Raw genomic sequence first — 15,877 nt, 5'->3', positions numbered from 1 at the left:
AGACACAAGAAGGGTAATACATACAATGAATACCAATGGTAAGTCAGACACAAGAAGGGTAATACATACAATGTATACCACTGGTAAGGCAGACACAAGAAGGGTAATAGATACAATGTATACCATTGGTAAGTTAGACACAAGAAGGGTAATAATACAATGTATACCACTGGTAAGTTAGACACAAGAAGGGTAATACATACAATGAATACCACTGGTGAGTCAGACACAAGAAGGGTAATACATACAATGAATACCAATGGTAAGTCAGACACAAGAATGGTAATAGATACAATGTATACAACTGGTAAGTCAGACACAAGAAGGGTAATACATACAGTGTATACCACTGGTAAGTTAGACACAAGAAGGGTAATAATACTGGTAAGTTAGACACAAGAATGGTTATACATACAATGTATACCACTGGTAAGTCAGACACAAGAAGGGTAATAATACAATGTATACCACTGGTAAGTTAGACACAAGAAGGGTAATACATACAATGTATACCACTGGTAAGTCAGACACAAGAAGGGTAATAATACAATGTATGCCATTGGTAAGTCAGACACAAGAAGGGGAATACATACAATGAATACCACTGGTAAGTCAGACACAAGAAGGGTAATTCATACAATGTATACCACTGGTAAGTCAGACACAAGAAGGGTAATAATACAATTTATACCATTGGTAAGTTAGACACAAGAAGGGTTATACATACAATGTATACCACTGGTAAATTAGACACAAGACAGGTAATACATACAATGTATACCACTGGTAAGTCAGACACAAGAAGGGTAATACATACAATGTATACCACTGGTAAGTAAGACACCAGAAGGGTAATACATACAATGTATACCACTGGAAAGTAAGACACAAGAGGGGTAATACATACAATGAATACCAATGGTAAGTCAGACACAAGAATGGTAATAGATACAATGTATACAACTGGTAAGTCAGACACAAGAAGGGTAATACATACAATGTATACATGGTAAATCACCTTAGGTTTTGTATACTTTACTTCACAACCAACATGTACACATGTATGTTTATTTGTAATTACTGTCACATGTACATAAATTCACAATAAAAAAGGATGCTTTTTTCAATATTGTTTTTATTATCTATGAAATTAATATTTGTCAAAAGCTTAAATTTGCAAATGAATCCTCATGGGAATTAACATGAAAAGTAATTTCTTGCAAAAACAAAAAGTGATTTACAGAAATAGTGGGTTAAAAGTGTCTCTGGACTAGATAAATGATGTACCTGTTGTTCGGTATCCCCTTCCCCTTCCTCTGTAGCCACAGGTGGCGGGGGCTCTTCCACTGCCTGAATCAGACATCACACAATGTTATCTATAATTACTTTATTCATGGTTATCAGGAGATTTATTTACACCTATCAATTTTCATTAACAATTAGTTTTTCCACTAATAATGATATTTTCTTTTAATTTCTAAACCAGAAATCCCTCTGAACTGAACGGGAATTTCTGTAATTCTGTATTCACATCTAACAGCTGTGTAAAAACAAATGCTACGAAACACAGCTGTACCTTTCCATCTTTCTTCTCCATTTCTTTCTGGGCATCAGCAAGTCTTTTCTCCAGTTCTTGTACCCACTCGTCCCTGGGGAGGCGGTAGATCTCGAGCCACACCTCTGCTGACGTAGGATCTGCGATCATAATGATATGCTTCATTCAAATTCTGTTGCTAAAAGGCACCTAGCTAGATCATTACATACGAATATTTCGCCCTACACATTTCTGTATCAACAACAGAACATGAACATTAATACTCACTTTCCACCAAGGAGCCGAGATATTCCCCTTCAGCAGACGCCTCACACTTATGTATCAGTAGTCGTGTTGAAGACTTCTCCTCCTTTAGGGACGAATAAGGTCAAGGACATTACAGTACATTTATATAGTCATGAATTAAACAAACCCTAAAATGTAGGCAACAGTCCCTATCATAAAGCCTTGTTCTACAATCAATTGTTTCAGTGAGTTTAACAAGCATGAGAACAAAAGTTTCAAAGAAATGATTATTGTTGTAAACCAGCTTATTGTACGACATCATATATACAGTAGTACCTCATTAAGATATAAGCAAAATTACAGTTTATCAAAACTACGAGTTCGTTTGAAGATAATGAACTGATTGCAAACATTTCTCTCATAAGTTGACAGGCAGCAAAATATCTCAAAGCAAAGTTAAATGTCACAAAACTCCACCATGACCAAGCGGTAAAACGGTTTAGTGCCATCTCAACACCAGAGCGTTTATGTTACAACGAGAATCCAGGGAGTCACTTAATTGCTGTGTTCCAAAAAGGACCGCAGTACCAGCAATGGGGGCCCGTATTCATGAAACTATTCTCATGCTCAGGATGGATTTTGTGCTCAAGCCAAATTTCTTGTTCTGGTTATAACTTAACAAAAAAAAACCTTATTTTGTCAACGATTTGGAAATAAATTGGAGAAACTTAAAGCCGAATACTGTTTTCACTGACAATTGACTTTTTATCGTTTGACATGATTTTAGTGAGTTACAAGAAAGTTGGTTAGAGCATGAAATCCATGCTTGAGGATGAGAACGGTTTCATGAATATGGGCCCAGGTTATAATCCGTTTTTTAACATCAGAGCAAAAAAACATTTCTGTTCACTAAAACTCTAATGTTGTCACTAGAAATGTTTTCCAGGGTCAAAATAAAACCACATTTAAAGTAGCAGTCTGTCACTTAAACATAGCTGCATTCAAACAAAGAGGCAGTCAAAACGCAGCAACTTACAGCTTATTTTTCACAAATGTTTTTTCTTCTAATTTCTAATAGTTTTCTAAAAATCATCATTAACAAGTGTTCTATAAACAGATAACATTCACAATTCACTTCAATTAGAAAAGTTTTACCACACTAGTAGTTTTAGGTTAAACTAAATATTTTTACATCTGCATTACCATGTCTTGATTACAGACCCTTTTCATAATGTAAAATGTCACTGGTTAATTCTCAATTTTTCCAAAAATGGAATAATAATTAGACATATTGTAATGGATATATAACAAGACTGGGCCTTTTCGTTATTCAGAAGATGCTGTTTAAAGTTTTAACACATCTGACCGCTTCAACTGTGAATATGGCTGAAGGTCATTCATTCGAACGAACTTGGTAGCCATTTATCCCAGCATACTACTGACCAAATATCATCACCCTAGGTCATTTGGTTATTGAGAAGCTGTTTAAATAAATACTTGATGCTGGACGAACAACGATCAGACGGTTGACAACGCCTCAACACATCATAGGCACACTTGACTTGGCCCCTTGGGCCAGGTGAGCTAACAACTAAATTTAAAAAGTTTGTAATTGTGTATACTACTTTTTTTATACAAGATGAACATAACTTTTCCATTTTATACATCAATATATATATATATATCGTCCCTTCTTTATGGTGCTTATCTCTCGTTGCCTCACTTTATGTGATAGTGCATCTTGCGCAAGAATAGGTCCTCTACATATATTAAGTAGTTAAAGAGTTTTCTAGAGGGATTCTTCTGCGATTTTGGTTATCATTTGGCGGGTCGTCGTTGTGTTTCATTGGGCGAGTCGTCTTAGTGCACTTTCGCTATAAAGCAGAGCCAGCGAGCGTTCTGATATTTAGACTATCAGCGTTCCTTGTCTGCGATGCTCTCAGCTTAATTGCTGCCTTCTGCTGTCTATAGCCAAGGGGACTATTGGTTTTATATAATAGCTATATTTTCAATCTTAGTATATCAGCTCTATCTTCTTATGATGTATATGTACATGTAACTGTTCTGTTTCACTGTGTCTTGATAATAATAAGGAGTGGATCACACCGAAAATTTGACAACCTTAACTTGTCCACACTGTTGGAATTACTTCTTTGCCCCATATATAATATATATGTTTAGTCCTTAGTGTAATCACAAAGGGATTAATGTATAAACTCATTTTAAATGTAGGGTGAATTAATATATAGATTCAATTTGATTTGTATCAAGTATGAATATAATGAGTTCAAATAGCTGTTACTAAATCACCTGCTGTTTCACAAGCCCAATAATGTTATCCTGATAATAAGTGTTGTGTATTACAACATATTCTGTTTTAAATTACTAGCAATATCCTAGCTCAACATTACACATTTAAACATGATCGATTAACATATTTCCAAACAGAAGAATCTTATTGAGGATATGATAAACAAAGGGAGATAACTGATACCAGTTAAGGGCCATATGGATGTATTTACCAAGTAAATAATTGTCATGTAAGAATTAAGAGCTTCATAAAAAATAACTGGTTACTATATATATATATATAGAACACTGAAAGTAACAAAGCTCTGAAAGCTGCAAAATGAAGTGCCTGATTTAACTTAGACAAGCAAAAATATAACATTACACCGCCCTAAAGCCTGGCCCGGAGGACATCTTCACACATAGTATAGATCAAAATACAAAATATCTGTACTACATTTTCAACAAAACACACCATGAATGTATACATGTACAGCTGCCCCATTTTGATTACATTGGAACCCAGATACCTCCTGTCAGGTAACCAGCATTGTATCAAAGCAAATAATATTCCAGTTAGAAATCAGTGTATAAAGTATGGACACTACAGCAAAGATAGGCCTATGATTAATTCACTTCATATAACTGTATGCACATTGAGAAATAAACATTGTCCTCGGAAATTCAATGGATATGGTTTGTGCCTTTTTGAAAATATTTTTGCTGTGTACATGAACTTGCCTATCACACAAGGAAATACTTTGCTTACTTATTACCATTGCTGCTAACAAGCTTAACGTAATATGTGATCTTAACTAAGGCTGTATTATATGTGACCTTGACCTTCGTGTGGTAGAAGAAATAGGTAAGGACGTGTCTATATTTACTTTTTATGGTAACTACAGACAATCAATGTCATGTAGCTATCGCTGTGTATATTTATATATCTTTAGTACCTGAAGTGGGTTTTTTTAATATTACCTAATACATTGCATGTATTTGATCCATGTGACCTTGACCTGTATGTGATACAATAGTTATCTTGGGCTAAGAGTGTAAGACGGATATGGCTGGATTTCTTGTAATCCGATAACAATTTTTTTTGTATATCTTCAGCAAAAATGCATTTATGGCCGGCCATACAGTAAAACAATTAAGTCAATCGAATTGTGATTTTTTAATGTTTAAAGGAATACAACAAATTGAAAGTTACGAGATTGATTTAGGAGTCCATACTTTATACACTGTGGTATCTAGAGTATCATATTTATAACAGGCCACAAAGCACCTAGTCCAGCGGCCACTACCACATTACTTACACCAGGCCGTCCCGCCACAGCTTTCATCCTAGGCTGTCAAAAGTATGCGGCCACCAATTATGTATTTATAGACTGATCAAAAGTGGAAATCAGGGTGACGGTGGTGTTGGTAAGGGTAACTTAAAAGTGTGGCAGGGAAAAAGGACAGTGTTAATCCACCTCAGCTTCATAATCTGCCCATCTTTATCCTTTAATATTGACCTAGTTCCTTCTCAGGAATTATTGAATCCAAAAACCAATTGGGGTTTTTAGTATTAATTATATACTCTTATTCCTACAACCAGTGCAAGCATTTTTCAGGTCTATTGACTAGCTCCAAAAACATGTAGACCCTTGGTAGGTATTACCTCACCCATATAACTGGTAAGTTTGTCTGATAGGTATTTACTCACCCTGTTTTTTTTTCTTTCTATTCACTCACTCCTAAAACCTTCAGACTTTTCTTTACTATTTATTGATCTAACAATTAAACAGGAAAAAACCCCTAAATTCCTGAGTACTATGGCAGAATATCAATATTTTCACTGTTGCAAAGAAAGAGTAAAAAATATTGGTATATTAATTCTTCCACATAAATGATCTTCTTTCTTTCTGTTTTCTAAATAACGATACAAATAAACCAGATTGAGCAACCCACCCCTAATTTCTCCAGTATTAATTAAACTACATGTATATAACAACTGGACCACTACAAATTTCTGCCATGAAAAATTATAGCAAAGAATCCATTTAATTTTTTTCCAATAAGAAACCATAGCAATATGCCATGCATGCAACCATAAATATCTGACATGGAAATCTAATGCGACCCACTTCTAATGTCTTCAGTAACAACCCATAATAACTCACTACAAAATTTCCAGGAAGAAACCACAACAACACATCTTTTCTATTATTAAGTAAAAAAAATACCTGGTATAGCAACTCTCTACATATTTCTCAAGTAAGAAACTATAGCAACCAAACTCTGATTTTCTTTAGTAACATACCGGAGTATCCCACCACTAATTTCTACAGTTAGAAACCAAAACAGTCCAATACACAGTGAATATTACTTCTCATTTATCAGATGGAAACATGATATTAAATGGACATTGACATATCATAAGTTTTCAGCCGTCAAAACCTGGAAGTCGTATCATCTGTAAGAGAAAAACACACTGTACCTAAACCAAACCTTTATCTAAAGAATAAAGTAGACTTGCATGTGAGTGTAGTACCAAATCCTTACAACATAGTCTATACCAGCCCACATAACAATCCATAATGGTGCCTTTCAAGTACATAATCGTGCATGTTTTAGGTGGTCAAATTGAAAATGAAATATAAATTAGACATTTTTTTAGCAAAAACAACAGGTCTTAAGTTTTCATGTGCAAACATTCAGAGATATGGATGTTTTGTAAAGAAAAAGAAAAAAGAAAAAACATCATGATATTTGTGAATGTCGGTATCCGGAATAAAACAGATTCACTAAAGACAAACAATGGTTAAGTAATTAAATTAAACACCTTCACAACAACAAACATAAAATAGTACACAAGGTGTAATCATTCTTAAAGTATTAACTGTCATACTAAAGTAAACATCAAGTTAATTTCCCAGGTTAATTTCTAAATTGTCTAATTTCCAAATTAAGTATTAGCTTGATCTTAAAAAAACAACAATCACTACTTTTGTGTTAGAAATTCTTCATTCAACACCAAAACTTGACGTCTAAAATGTATGAATGTAAATATATCATAAGATATAACCCAGTTCTGTCCCTGATTCCAAAAATTACCGACATATCAATGTACACACCAAAAACCCCTTTCCTTCAGAATATCAAAATACAACATTTTCAAAAAAGTAGTTTCTCATCACCATAGCAACTAAGAGATCAGGTTTTATAATTGATCTCTAGTCAGCTGACTTACCGATTCTAGTAATTCCTATAATCAGATTTAACAACAACAGTTTAATACTAAAGTCAGGTAGAAAATGTCCTGATATGGTTAAACTAGTAACTGGTGTGAAGGTCAAACATGTGGCCCAGTTATAATTACCAAATCTCAGGGATTCATTCTCCAGAATTTTAGTCAAAATAAATTTAAGAAACATTTATTTGTAAATTAAGACATTACTCATTATATTACACAAATTATATCAAACATGCAAATATGATTTGTTCTTAAATAAGTTAATTTATAGGTAGGTGTTAAGTTTTATTGTTTTTAATTATAGTAAACAATTTTAAACTTTAAGGAAAATGAGATGCGGACACCTTATATATCAACATTAGTGAATAAAATCATTTAGTTTTAGGATACTGTCGAAAATTTTAAGATTAAAATCCTTTCATTTGACTTTTACATCCATATTTTTTTCTGCGTCATTTAAGCTATTACATTTAATATACTACAGTGGTAAATTTACTAAAGTAAGAGATGATAAAAAGCATGCATGAAAATAAACTTACTGCATCAACACCATCCTTTTTATTAGACAAAAATAAAACACGATCCTAATGTAATTATATAAAATATAAATGTCCATGTATTCTCAACATTATCTAAAGTTTATCAGAAACCTACAGGTATAATGTAGTATCAATTTATGGTGAGCTCATTACTCGTTGTGTATTTTTGTCAACATTTCCTTCTCCTTTCAAAAACTTATATAATATTATGTATTAAAAAAATATTTGTTTATTTTTATTATATTTTTTTACATTGAACAAGAAGTTAGGATATCACTCTCTATTGAACTTTTAAGAACATGTATATAAAATGCGTTTTGAGTAATAAAAAAAATGAAACTTGTAGGTGTCACATTCATACATTGCATAAACTTACAGTAGTTTCAACTGGTTCCTTAAAAAGATATGAAAATTTGTATTACATTACGTACGTCCGAAATCTGATTCTAATAAAATGGCTGTGAAATATTATCTATTTCTGAAAACCATTCTCTTATAAATGGACTAAAACTTTCTTTGTTAAACAGAGCTGATTGCTTACGAAGAAAAAGTACATTATAATTACTTAATTATGTACAGAAAGGACTTTGTAAAGCCTTGTATTTTTATCTAATTTTTTTTAAAGATGTTTCATACAAAATATATTTATTCTCTTTTGAAATTACATATCACTTTATCCAGATAATCATTTCTATAAAATATTATATTTTTCACAAACTATTTAATATCACAATAAACACAAACTTTTAAAAGACTTAAAAACTAAATTATCAATAAAAGTATCAATTAATTTTGTAAGACACACTTTCATTCCGCCACACAAACTTACTGGTGCTAAAATCTCCTTTATGGAAAAAAAGGTAAATCAAAACATCAAATAATTTCCAAAAAATGATTGATAAGAATTATGTGTGCAAGACTGAAGCAATCTGTCAAAATTATCTACAATACACTCCGTAAACTACCGTAATAAATTACAACAATACAGTATTGTTGTAAACAACAACAACATTTTTACAAAGTAAATCACTACAATACACTACATACATTTACAGGTTCATATTATATTATTATTGCAATGATTCACATTGTACCTATTCTGTCTTTGCGTATTGCAGAGTTATCTTCTCTTGGGAGCAGGTATTGATTGTTACGTNTTGTTTGTGAGAGTAACGTCATCAATTTTTGAGAAAACGACGTAATTTTCTCGCACAAACCAATGACGTAACAATCAATACCTGCTCCCAAGAGAAGATAACTCTGCAATACGCAAAGACGGAATAGTATCATAAATAAGGTCAGTAACTTTTGTAGAACTTTTTCAGACAAGTCCTGACCATCATTTTTGAAATGTTGATGAATCTCGTTACTAAGAGAAATAGTAGGTTTTCAAAACCTCGGTGAATCTGACAGGAAAAGCTTGAGTTAGGGACTTATAAATCTGTAGTCCAAAAAATCATGAAGGAATTAAAACTGATCGGAAAGGAGGTTGATGTGAGCAGGAATTGGGGAAAACAAGGGGTGGTTAATGTACATGTGTATACACACTGCTGTAAATTAACAGGAAAACACTTGATGGTTAAGCAACAACAGATTATTCTTATTTTTCTCCAGGATATGGTAATATATTTGGGATTTTGACTTAATTTTGCACACTGATAAAAGAAGTGAGAGCAAAAGCTATAAGGCCAATGACATTAATTACTATGATAGACTGATTTACCTGTGTTTCATTCAGCAACTTCAAAAGGAATAATCTTTCTCCAGCAAAAGCATGGAGTCTAGCAAGGCCTGGAAAAAATACAGACAAGACATATCATAACCATCAATAAGAATAAACAAAGTTTCACCATTCCATATGGTCAAATGGATCTGAATTATATAAGATTATAATAATTCATTTATAAAAAATGTATAATAAATGACACATTACTACTCTTGGTTGAATGAAGATTTTCAGTGTTTTGCTCTCCCTTTGAATTACCTCCTAAAGTAGCACACAAATGAACATTAAGGTAATGATATCTATATTACACTGCCTACCGTTATCATCAAGGCTAACAATTAATCTACATGTCCTTTACAAGGGGGTAGAGGTAGTCAAGTGAATGATTTATATACTTACCCATATCATCAAGACTAATAATCAGATACATGTTTTCTGCAATGGGGTAGGTCTTCAGGCGGATGATTTCTACTTTATCTTCTTCCCAAGCACATATCCTGTTCTGTGTAACAGAATCTAACACTGCTATTCCATTTGGCAGTCCCACAAACACAACCTTCCCGTCACTGCTACAGGTAACACTGGTGGCTCCACCAAGCACCTGACAAACAATGGAGTATGTAAATTCTTATTAGAACAAAATTAAAGTAATGAAATCAAGATAAACTTTAGGTAAGTACATGCTATCAATAACATTTAATCTTGACTTTAAATCACTCAACCTACCACTTCAAATAAAAATGCGTCCTCATATGACCCTAGCCAGAACTCTGACTACCCTCCCGGGGCCCTGTCATTTAGCCCTTAGCATGTAATGACTGTGTAGAGTATGCTCTCATGGTAAATTACCCTCATTGCAAAGGACTAAAAAGATGGAAGTTTAACTGAATCCAAAATGTCATAGTATACAGTATTATATACATATTGTAGCGGAACTGGACTGGGTTAATCGTCGGTGACCTGCTAGCACAATTGGTAGAGCGTATACATCCGTCTGGAGTTTTGAGTGTCTCGAGTTCAAAAACAAGTCTGGCCGTGCATGCATTTTTCCTTTACCTGCTACAGCGGTGCCTGTGACCAACCCTTGTTTCAAGCAAGATGTTTGTATGATCCATTAGAGAATATCAGATATGTTAAATTCAGCTATGTCGGTCAACTTCATGTTGAGTTCTTGCAGGAAATTTTAAATTTGGATACCAAATGTTGGCAGAATTTTTGGGTTTTGCGTAAGTATATTTTGGTATTTTGGGTTGAATACTTGGTCAAAAGCAGGATTTTTATTGAGCTGCAATAAATGACCTTCTGTCATAAAGAGATGGTTCATTCGCTTCCACGTACAGGCTTTTTACAGGTGTTGTTCGAAAAAACTCCAATGGCTAGACGTAGCCCTTGATTATGGATTGGGTCTAGCATCCGCAGGTAAGAACTGCGCTCCGACCCGTATACCATAGAACCATAATCAAGTTTTGTTGGAATAAGTGATCCGTATGCTGACGGTCACATAGATATTTTTTAATGTAAACAAGCCAGAAATTAGGGGGAAAGTTGAGCAAGTAGAAATTCAACTAGGGTAAGTTGAATTTTGGTGTCTACTTAAACATGGAATATGACTTGAATAACGTTTATACATCCATGTTTTTGTCTGACAAAAACTGTTATCTTACCTCAATTTGTTCTTCATAATCAAATTGTGGGGGCTTAAATCTTAGAGATTCTTCTAGAGCAGCGTTTTCTCTCTGTTCAATGATAGCCCATGCATCATCAAATACTTTATTCAACACCTTGTCCAGCATTCGATAGGGCTGCGGCAGGTGATCTTTGAGCTGTTCTGGATCTTGAACATAGTCATCTTCTTGTTCAACTGGAATGTGATCAAGCGATGGCGGCGTAAAATTTACGTTGTTCCTCAGGTAAACAGGCATGACTGATGTTTAAATTAAGTCCACATACACATCAGATGACATAGACAAATAATTTAAATCTATCAAGAAAAATCTAACGTCCTTTGAGCGGAAAATTAGGAATATTGCTCTTATAAACAGGTGCCATCCGTATCCAAGTCAGCCATGACACCGGAAACGACAACAAACTGAGGCCTTACCATTAGACTGGCTATACCGGAAGTTGTAAAACCATTAGGTTTTGGTTTGCTTACATTTTTAGTAAATGTTCGATTGTACCAGTCCCATAGTCAAACAAACAGTATTTTAGCGTTTAGCATTGCATTGAAATTCCACTATAATTTATTTCTGCTAAGTTCGATTTTTGACACCATCATCAATAATACATTGACATTGATGGTATTTTACAAATATATTTTGTATTAATGATTTCAATCTTGTATTTTAAATAGTATTAGCTAGTTATAGATATTTATTTATTTTAAGGTTGAAAACCAGTCAAATTTCAGTGAACATTTCCCCGGTTATAATCAGTCTATAAACAAATGCATTTTAGTTTAGACATGTTGTATGAATATATTTACACTTATATTTACTTATAAGCATAATACTCATGTATAGGTCAAGTACAGGTTTTATTTCTGAGGAAAAACAATGAGCTCTATACTAATTAATTTCCTATATTGTACAGAAATGTGGCCAGATGAAATATCTTAATCATCAAAAAAATGAATTTTGCCGCATCATCTTCAACAATTAAAAGTTCTTACAGGGCAACTACTCTAATCACTTTTAAAATATTTGTCATTGTCAATGTTTCATCTGGTAATAATTCAGTTGTTGTGTGGAAACCATAGGCCAAAACAAGTGCAGTATGTTGATCAATAATGGACAGATTTTGCTCATCTAGTTATAGTCTTTGTATATTGTTCATGCTAATTAAGTTTCATAAAACTAAGGCAAGTACATTGTCTTGTGGAAACCACATTTTAGACGGACAGACATTACACAGTGGCGGATCCAGAGGTGTTTTTTGGGCTTCAGGAAACCCCCCCACCCTGATAATTTTCTTTAAAAATCATGTATTTTCACCATTTTGTTCAAGTTTTCCCCACATGGAAACCCCCCCAGGAAATTTGGAAACCCCCCCCAGAAAGGTCTCTGGATCCGCCACTGTTACAAATGAGCTTAAGTTTTTATTTTCGAACATAAGATTAACTCCTAATTCACAACAGAATAAATCTGTTGAATTTCATAGTGTTAGGCCCCACTCCCCTTAACTCTCAAATCCTAATGGATGGCAGCTCAGATGGACACTGAACCCCCTACAAGAATGCGTACATGTAAACTTTTGATGGGCACACAAAAAATATATTTGTTCTTGACTTCTTGAGAGGGTTGAACACATATTAGATGTTGTAAAGTCCAGTCATTATCCATTACGACAGTAATAGGATCTGTGTGAGACGTCGGGCCTGTATTTTAATCAACTGTACTTGTGCTAGGGCTTATTACACATGTGTATCATAAATTAAGGCACCATAGCCCTGTAACAATAAACAGGTAGTTGTAAAAACTACATATGTGGAGTCTGTCATTATTTTGATTACGGCTACAACGTAACAGATGTGTTGTTATAGGCCAGCATACTTTAATTATGTACTTCACAAGTTTCTTGTTAACAAAATGCTATATACTGATTGCTTCCCTTTGCTCATATTTCTAATCATTTCATAAGTTTCTGAAGTAATAGGAATGAGCTGTAATTGTCATGGAATCTCATGCAATATCTTTAACTTGATGTCAGGATGATTTTATCACCTATATTATTAAAAAGTTCGCTGGTATTTCATTGGCACTAATAGTAGTGTAACCTTAGTACTTTATAGACACATATACAGGTTATAAATAGTTACAGCATGTAGTGCGATAATGTCACATGACCGGGTTATTTCACTATTTATTTTGTCAATGTGACACTTGGCAGTCTGGCCCTAAATAACGAACAATGTCAATATGAAGTAGCACAATACAATACAAAAACAAGAGGCCCATAGGGCCTGTATCGCTCACCTGGATATCTAAGCAATCATGGCAAAATATTCTCCAAATGAGATCCAAGGGAATATGCCAGACCCCAATACCAATTCTTGTAGTATGTCTGTATTAGGTTTTTCATGCCCAGCAATTTAATGTATGGTTATGGGGGGGGGTGGGGATCTCAACAGTTTCCAAGCTGTGACTCAGAAACTAGATCACTAGGGTTGTGGCCAGACCCCAGGATCAATTCCAGTATCGTGACTGCATTCGTCTCTTTTTGTCCAGCATTTTTATATATAGTTTTTGGGTGGGGTGGGGATCTCAACAATTTCCAAGCTGTGACTCAGAAACTAGATCACTAGGGTTGTGGCCAGACCTTAGGATCAATTCCAGTATCATGACTGCATTCGTCTCTTTTTGTCCAGCATTTTTATATATAGTTTTGGGGTGGGGATCTCAACCGTTTCTAAGTTATGACCCAGGGGTTAAGTCTGCAAGGGTGGGGCAGACCCTGGGGTCAATTCTAATATCATGACTGCATTCGTCTCTTTATGCTGAACAATTGTATATATAATTTTGGGGTGGGGATCTTAACCATTTCGAAGTTATGACCCAAGGGTTAAGTCTCCAAGGGTGGGGCAGACCCCAAGCCATCCTGGAAGCATATGTGCATTCATCTCTTTATACTCAGCAATTGTATATATGCATGGTTATAGGGTGGGGATCTCAACTGTTTCCAAGCTGTGACTAAGAAACTAGGTCCCTAGGGGTTCAGTCAGACCTCAGGGTCTATTCTAATACCATGACTACTTTTGTCTCTTTATGCAAAGCATTTGTATATATAGTTCTGGGGTGGGGATCTCAACTGTTTCAATAGTTGATATCCAGTGCATAGTTCTACAGAAGAAGTTGTTTGTAGCAATATAGCTATATTGCCCACTTTTGGCCCCGCCCCTCAGCCCAACCATTTGTACAATTTTGAATCTCGAATACCGAGGGTTGCCTCCAGTCAAATATGGTTGATATCCAGTGCATAGTTCTACAGCAGAAGTTGTATGTAGCAACATAGTCATATTGCCCGCTTTTGGCCCCGCCCCTGGGGGCCAGACCCACAGTTTATACAAAATTGGTTCCCCTTCACCCAAGGATGCTTCAGACCAAATATGGAACAAATCCTTTCATTCCTACAGAAGAAGAAGGATTTTAAAGAATTTACTATGTGTTCCCTATTGGACCCCTCCCCTCAGGCCCCTCAGGGTCCAGACCCACGGTTTATACAAAATTGGTTCCCTTTTCGCCAAGAATGCTACAGACAAGATATGGAACAAATCCTTTCATTCCTACAGAAGGAGAAGGATTTGAAAGAATTTGCTATATTTCCCCTATTGGGTCCCTCCCCTCAGGCCCATGGGGGGCCAGACCCACGGTTTATACAAAATGCAAAAGGAAAGGTAGATGGACGCCGGACGCCGCACCATAGCATAAGCTCACTTGCCCTTCGGGCAGGTGAGCTAAAAAAGCATGCAAACACATGGCAGTCTACATCCAATAACACTATAAATGCAGCTTTTGATCGATCACTTTATTGACTACTGACTTAAGATTGTATGAGTGATGTACATCCCATCCCCTTTGTTTCATTGAGGATTCATGAGTTGTGTCAAGTGTGACTGGTCTACAATAAAGAAGACAAAGTCCTGGTTGAGCTCTCTGACAGCTGTATTTATTGTGGTACAATACTGTGTGAATATAAAACCCTTCATGCTAATACAAACACAATATTTACATTTCACACACACACCCTACACTCATGACAGTTAAATGGAAGGGAAAATGACTCCTGTTGAAAATTACAGAAAAAGTAAAATTAAACGAGCAAAATTTTAAATGCATACTATTATGTATTTTGCTTTATAAAGCCATAATACATTTATCAACTTAAAACAACATAATATATATAAGAATTGTACATGAACTATGAAATGGCAGTATTTAACTTAACATATGGCGTAAAGTGCTCCAAGGTGAACACTTATGTTGCCTAGCTGTGAAGCATCTTGAAAGAGTGTATAGGACAGGTAAAACAGGGGAAAAGTCAAAAGAAATATAAGGTCATGGCTATAATGATGTGGATGGCTGAAGGTCATGTATCATTACACGAATACATAATTGTGTGCACACTACAAATGTAATAGCTAGGAAGACAGAAATGCAACTGCTAGACCAGGATTCAAACCCAGGACCCTCTGAACTGTTGATGTACACTTTACCAGTTGAGCTACCTGGTCAGACGATTGATCCGGTCCAGTCCTGTTCCTTGACCCCTCCAGTCCAGTCCTGCTATATTCCTTGACCCCTCCT

The 15,877-nt window shown here is 35.0% G+C and overlaps 1 protein-coding gene across 1 annotated transcript in view; it reads right to left on the bottom strand.

Annotated features, from left to right (window-relative positions):
- The window catches only part of LOC110454996 (WD repeat-containing protein 93-like), a 48,321-nt gene extending 36,671 nt beyond the window's left edge, over positions 1-11,650 (bottom strand). Inside the window, exons 1-10 of the mRNA XM_021504861.1 lie at positions 11,240-11,650; positions 9,975-10,176; positions 9,573-9,640; positions 8,679-8,693; positions 8,226-8,243; positions 7,308-7,322; positions 5,389-5,421; positions 1,823-1,904; positions 1,577-1,695; positions 1,288-1,350 (exon numbers count right to left, since the gene is read on the bottom strand). Coding sequence (XP_021360536.1) covers positions 1,288-1,350; positions 1,577-1,695; positions 1,823-1,904; positions 5,389-5,421; positions 7,308-7,322; positions 8,226-8,243; positions 8,679-8,693; positions 9,573-9,640; positions 9,975-10,176; positions 11,240-11,497 — 873 coding nt within the window. The 5' untranslated portion in view covers positions 11,498-11,650. The remainder of the gene's footprint in view (positions 1-1,287; positions 1,351-1,576; positions 1,696-1,822; positions 1,905-5,388; positions 5,422-7,307; positions 7,323-8,225; positions 8,244-8,678; positions 8,694-9,572; positions 9,641-9,974; positions 10,177-11,239) is intronic.
- Positions 11,651-15,877: the final 4,227 nt, after the last annotated feature.

The sequence above is a fragment of the Mizuhopecten yessoensis genome, unplaced genomic scaffold (assembly GCF_002113885.1).
Source record: "Mizuhopecten yessoensis strain PY_sf001 unplaced genomic scaffold, ASM211388v2 scaffold8123, whole genome shotgun sequence".
Taxonomy (NCBI): Eukaryota; Metazoa; Mollusca; class Bivalvia; order Pectinida; family Pectinidae; genus Mizuhopecten; species Mizuhopecten yessoensis.
The sequence above is the reverse complement of the archived record's forward strand: the minus strand, read 5'-3'. Positions and strand labels throughout refer to the sequence as shown.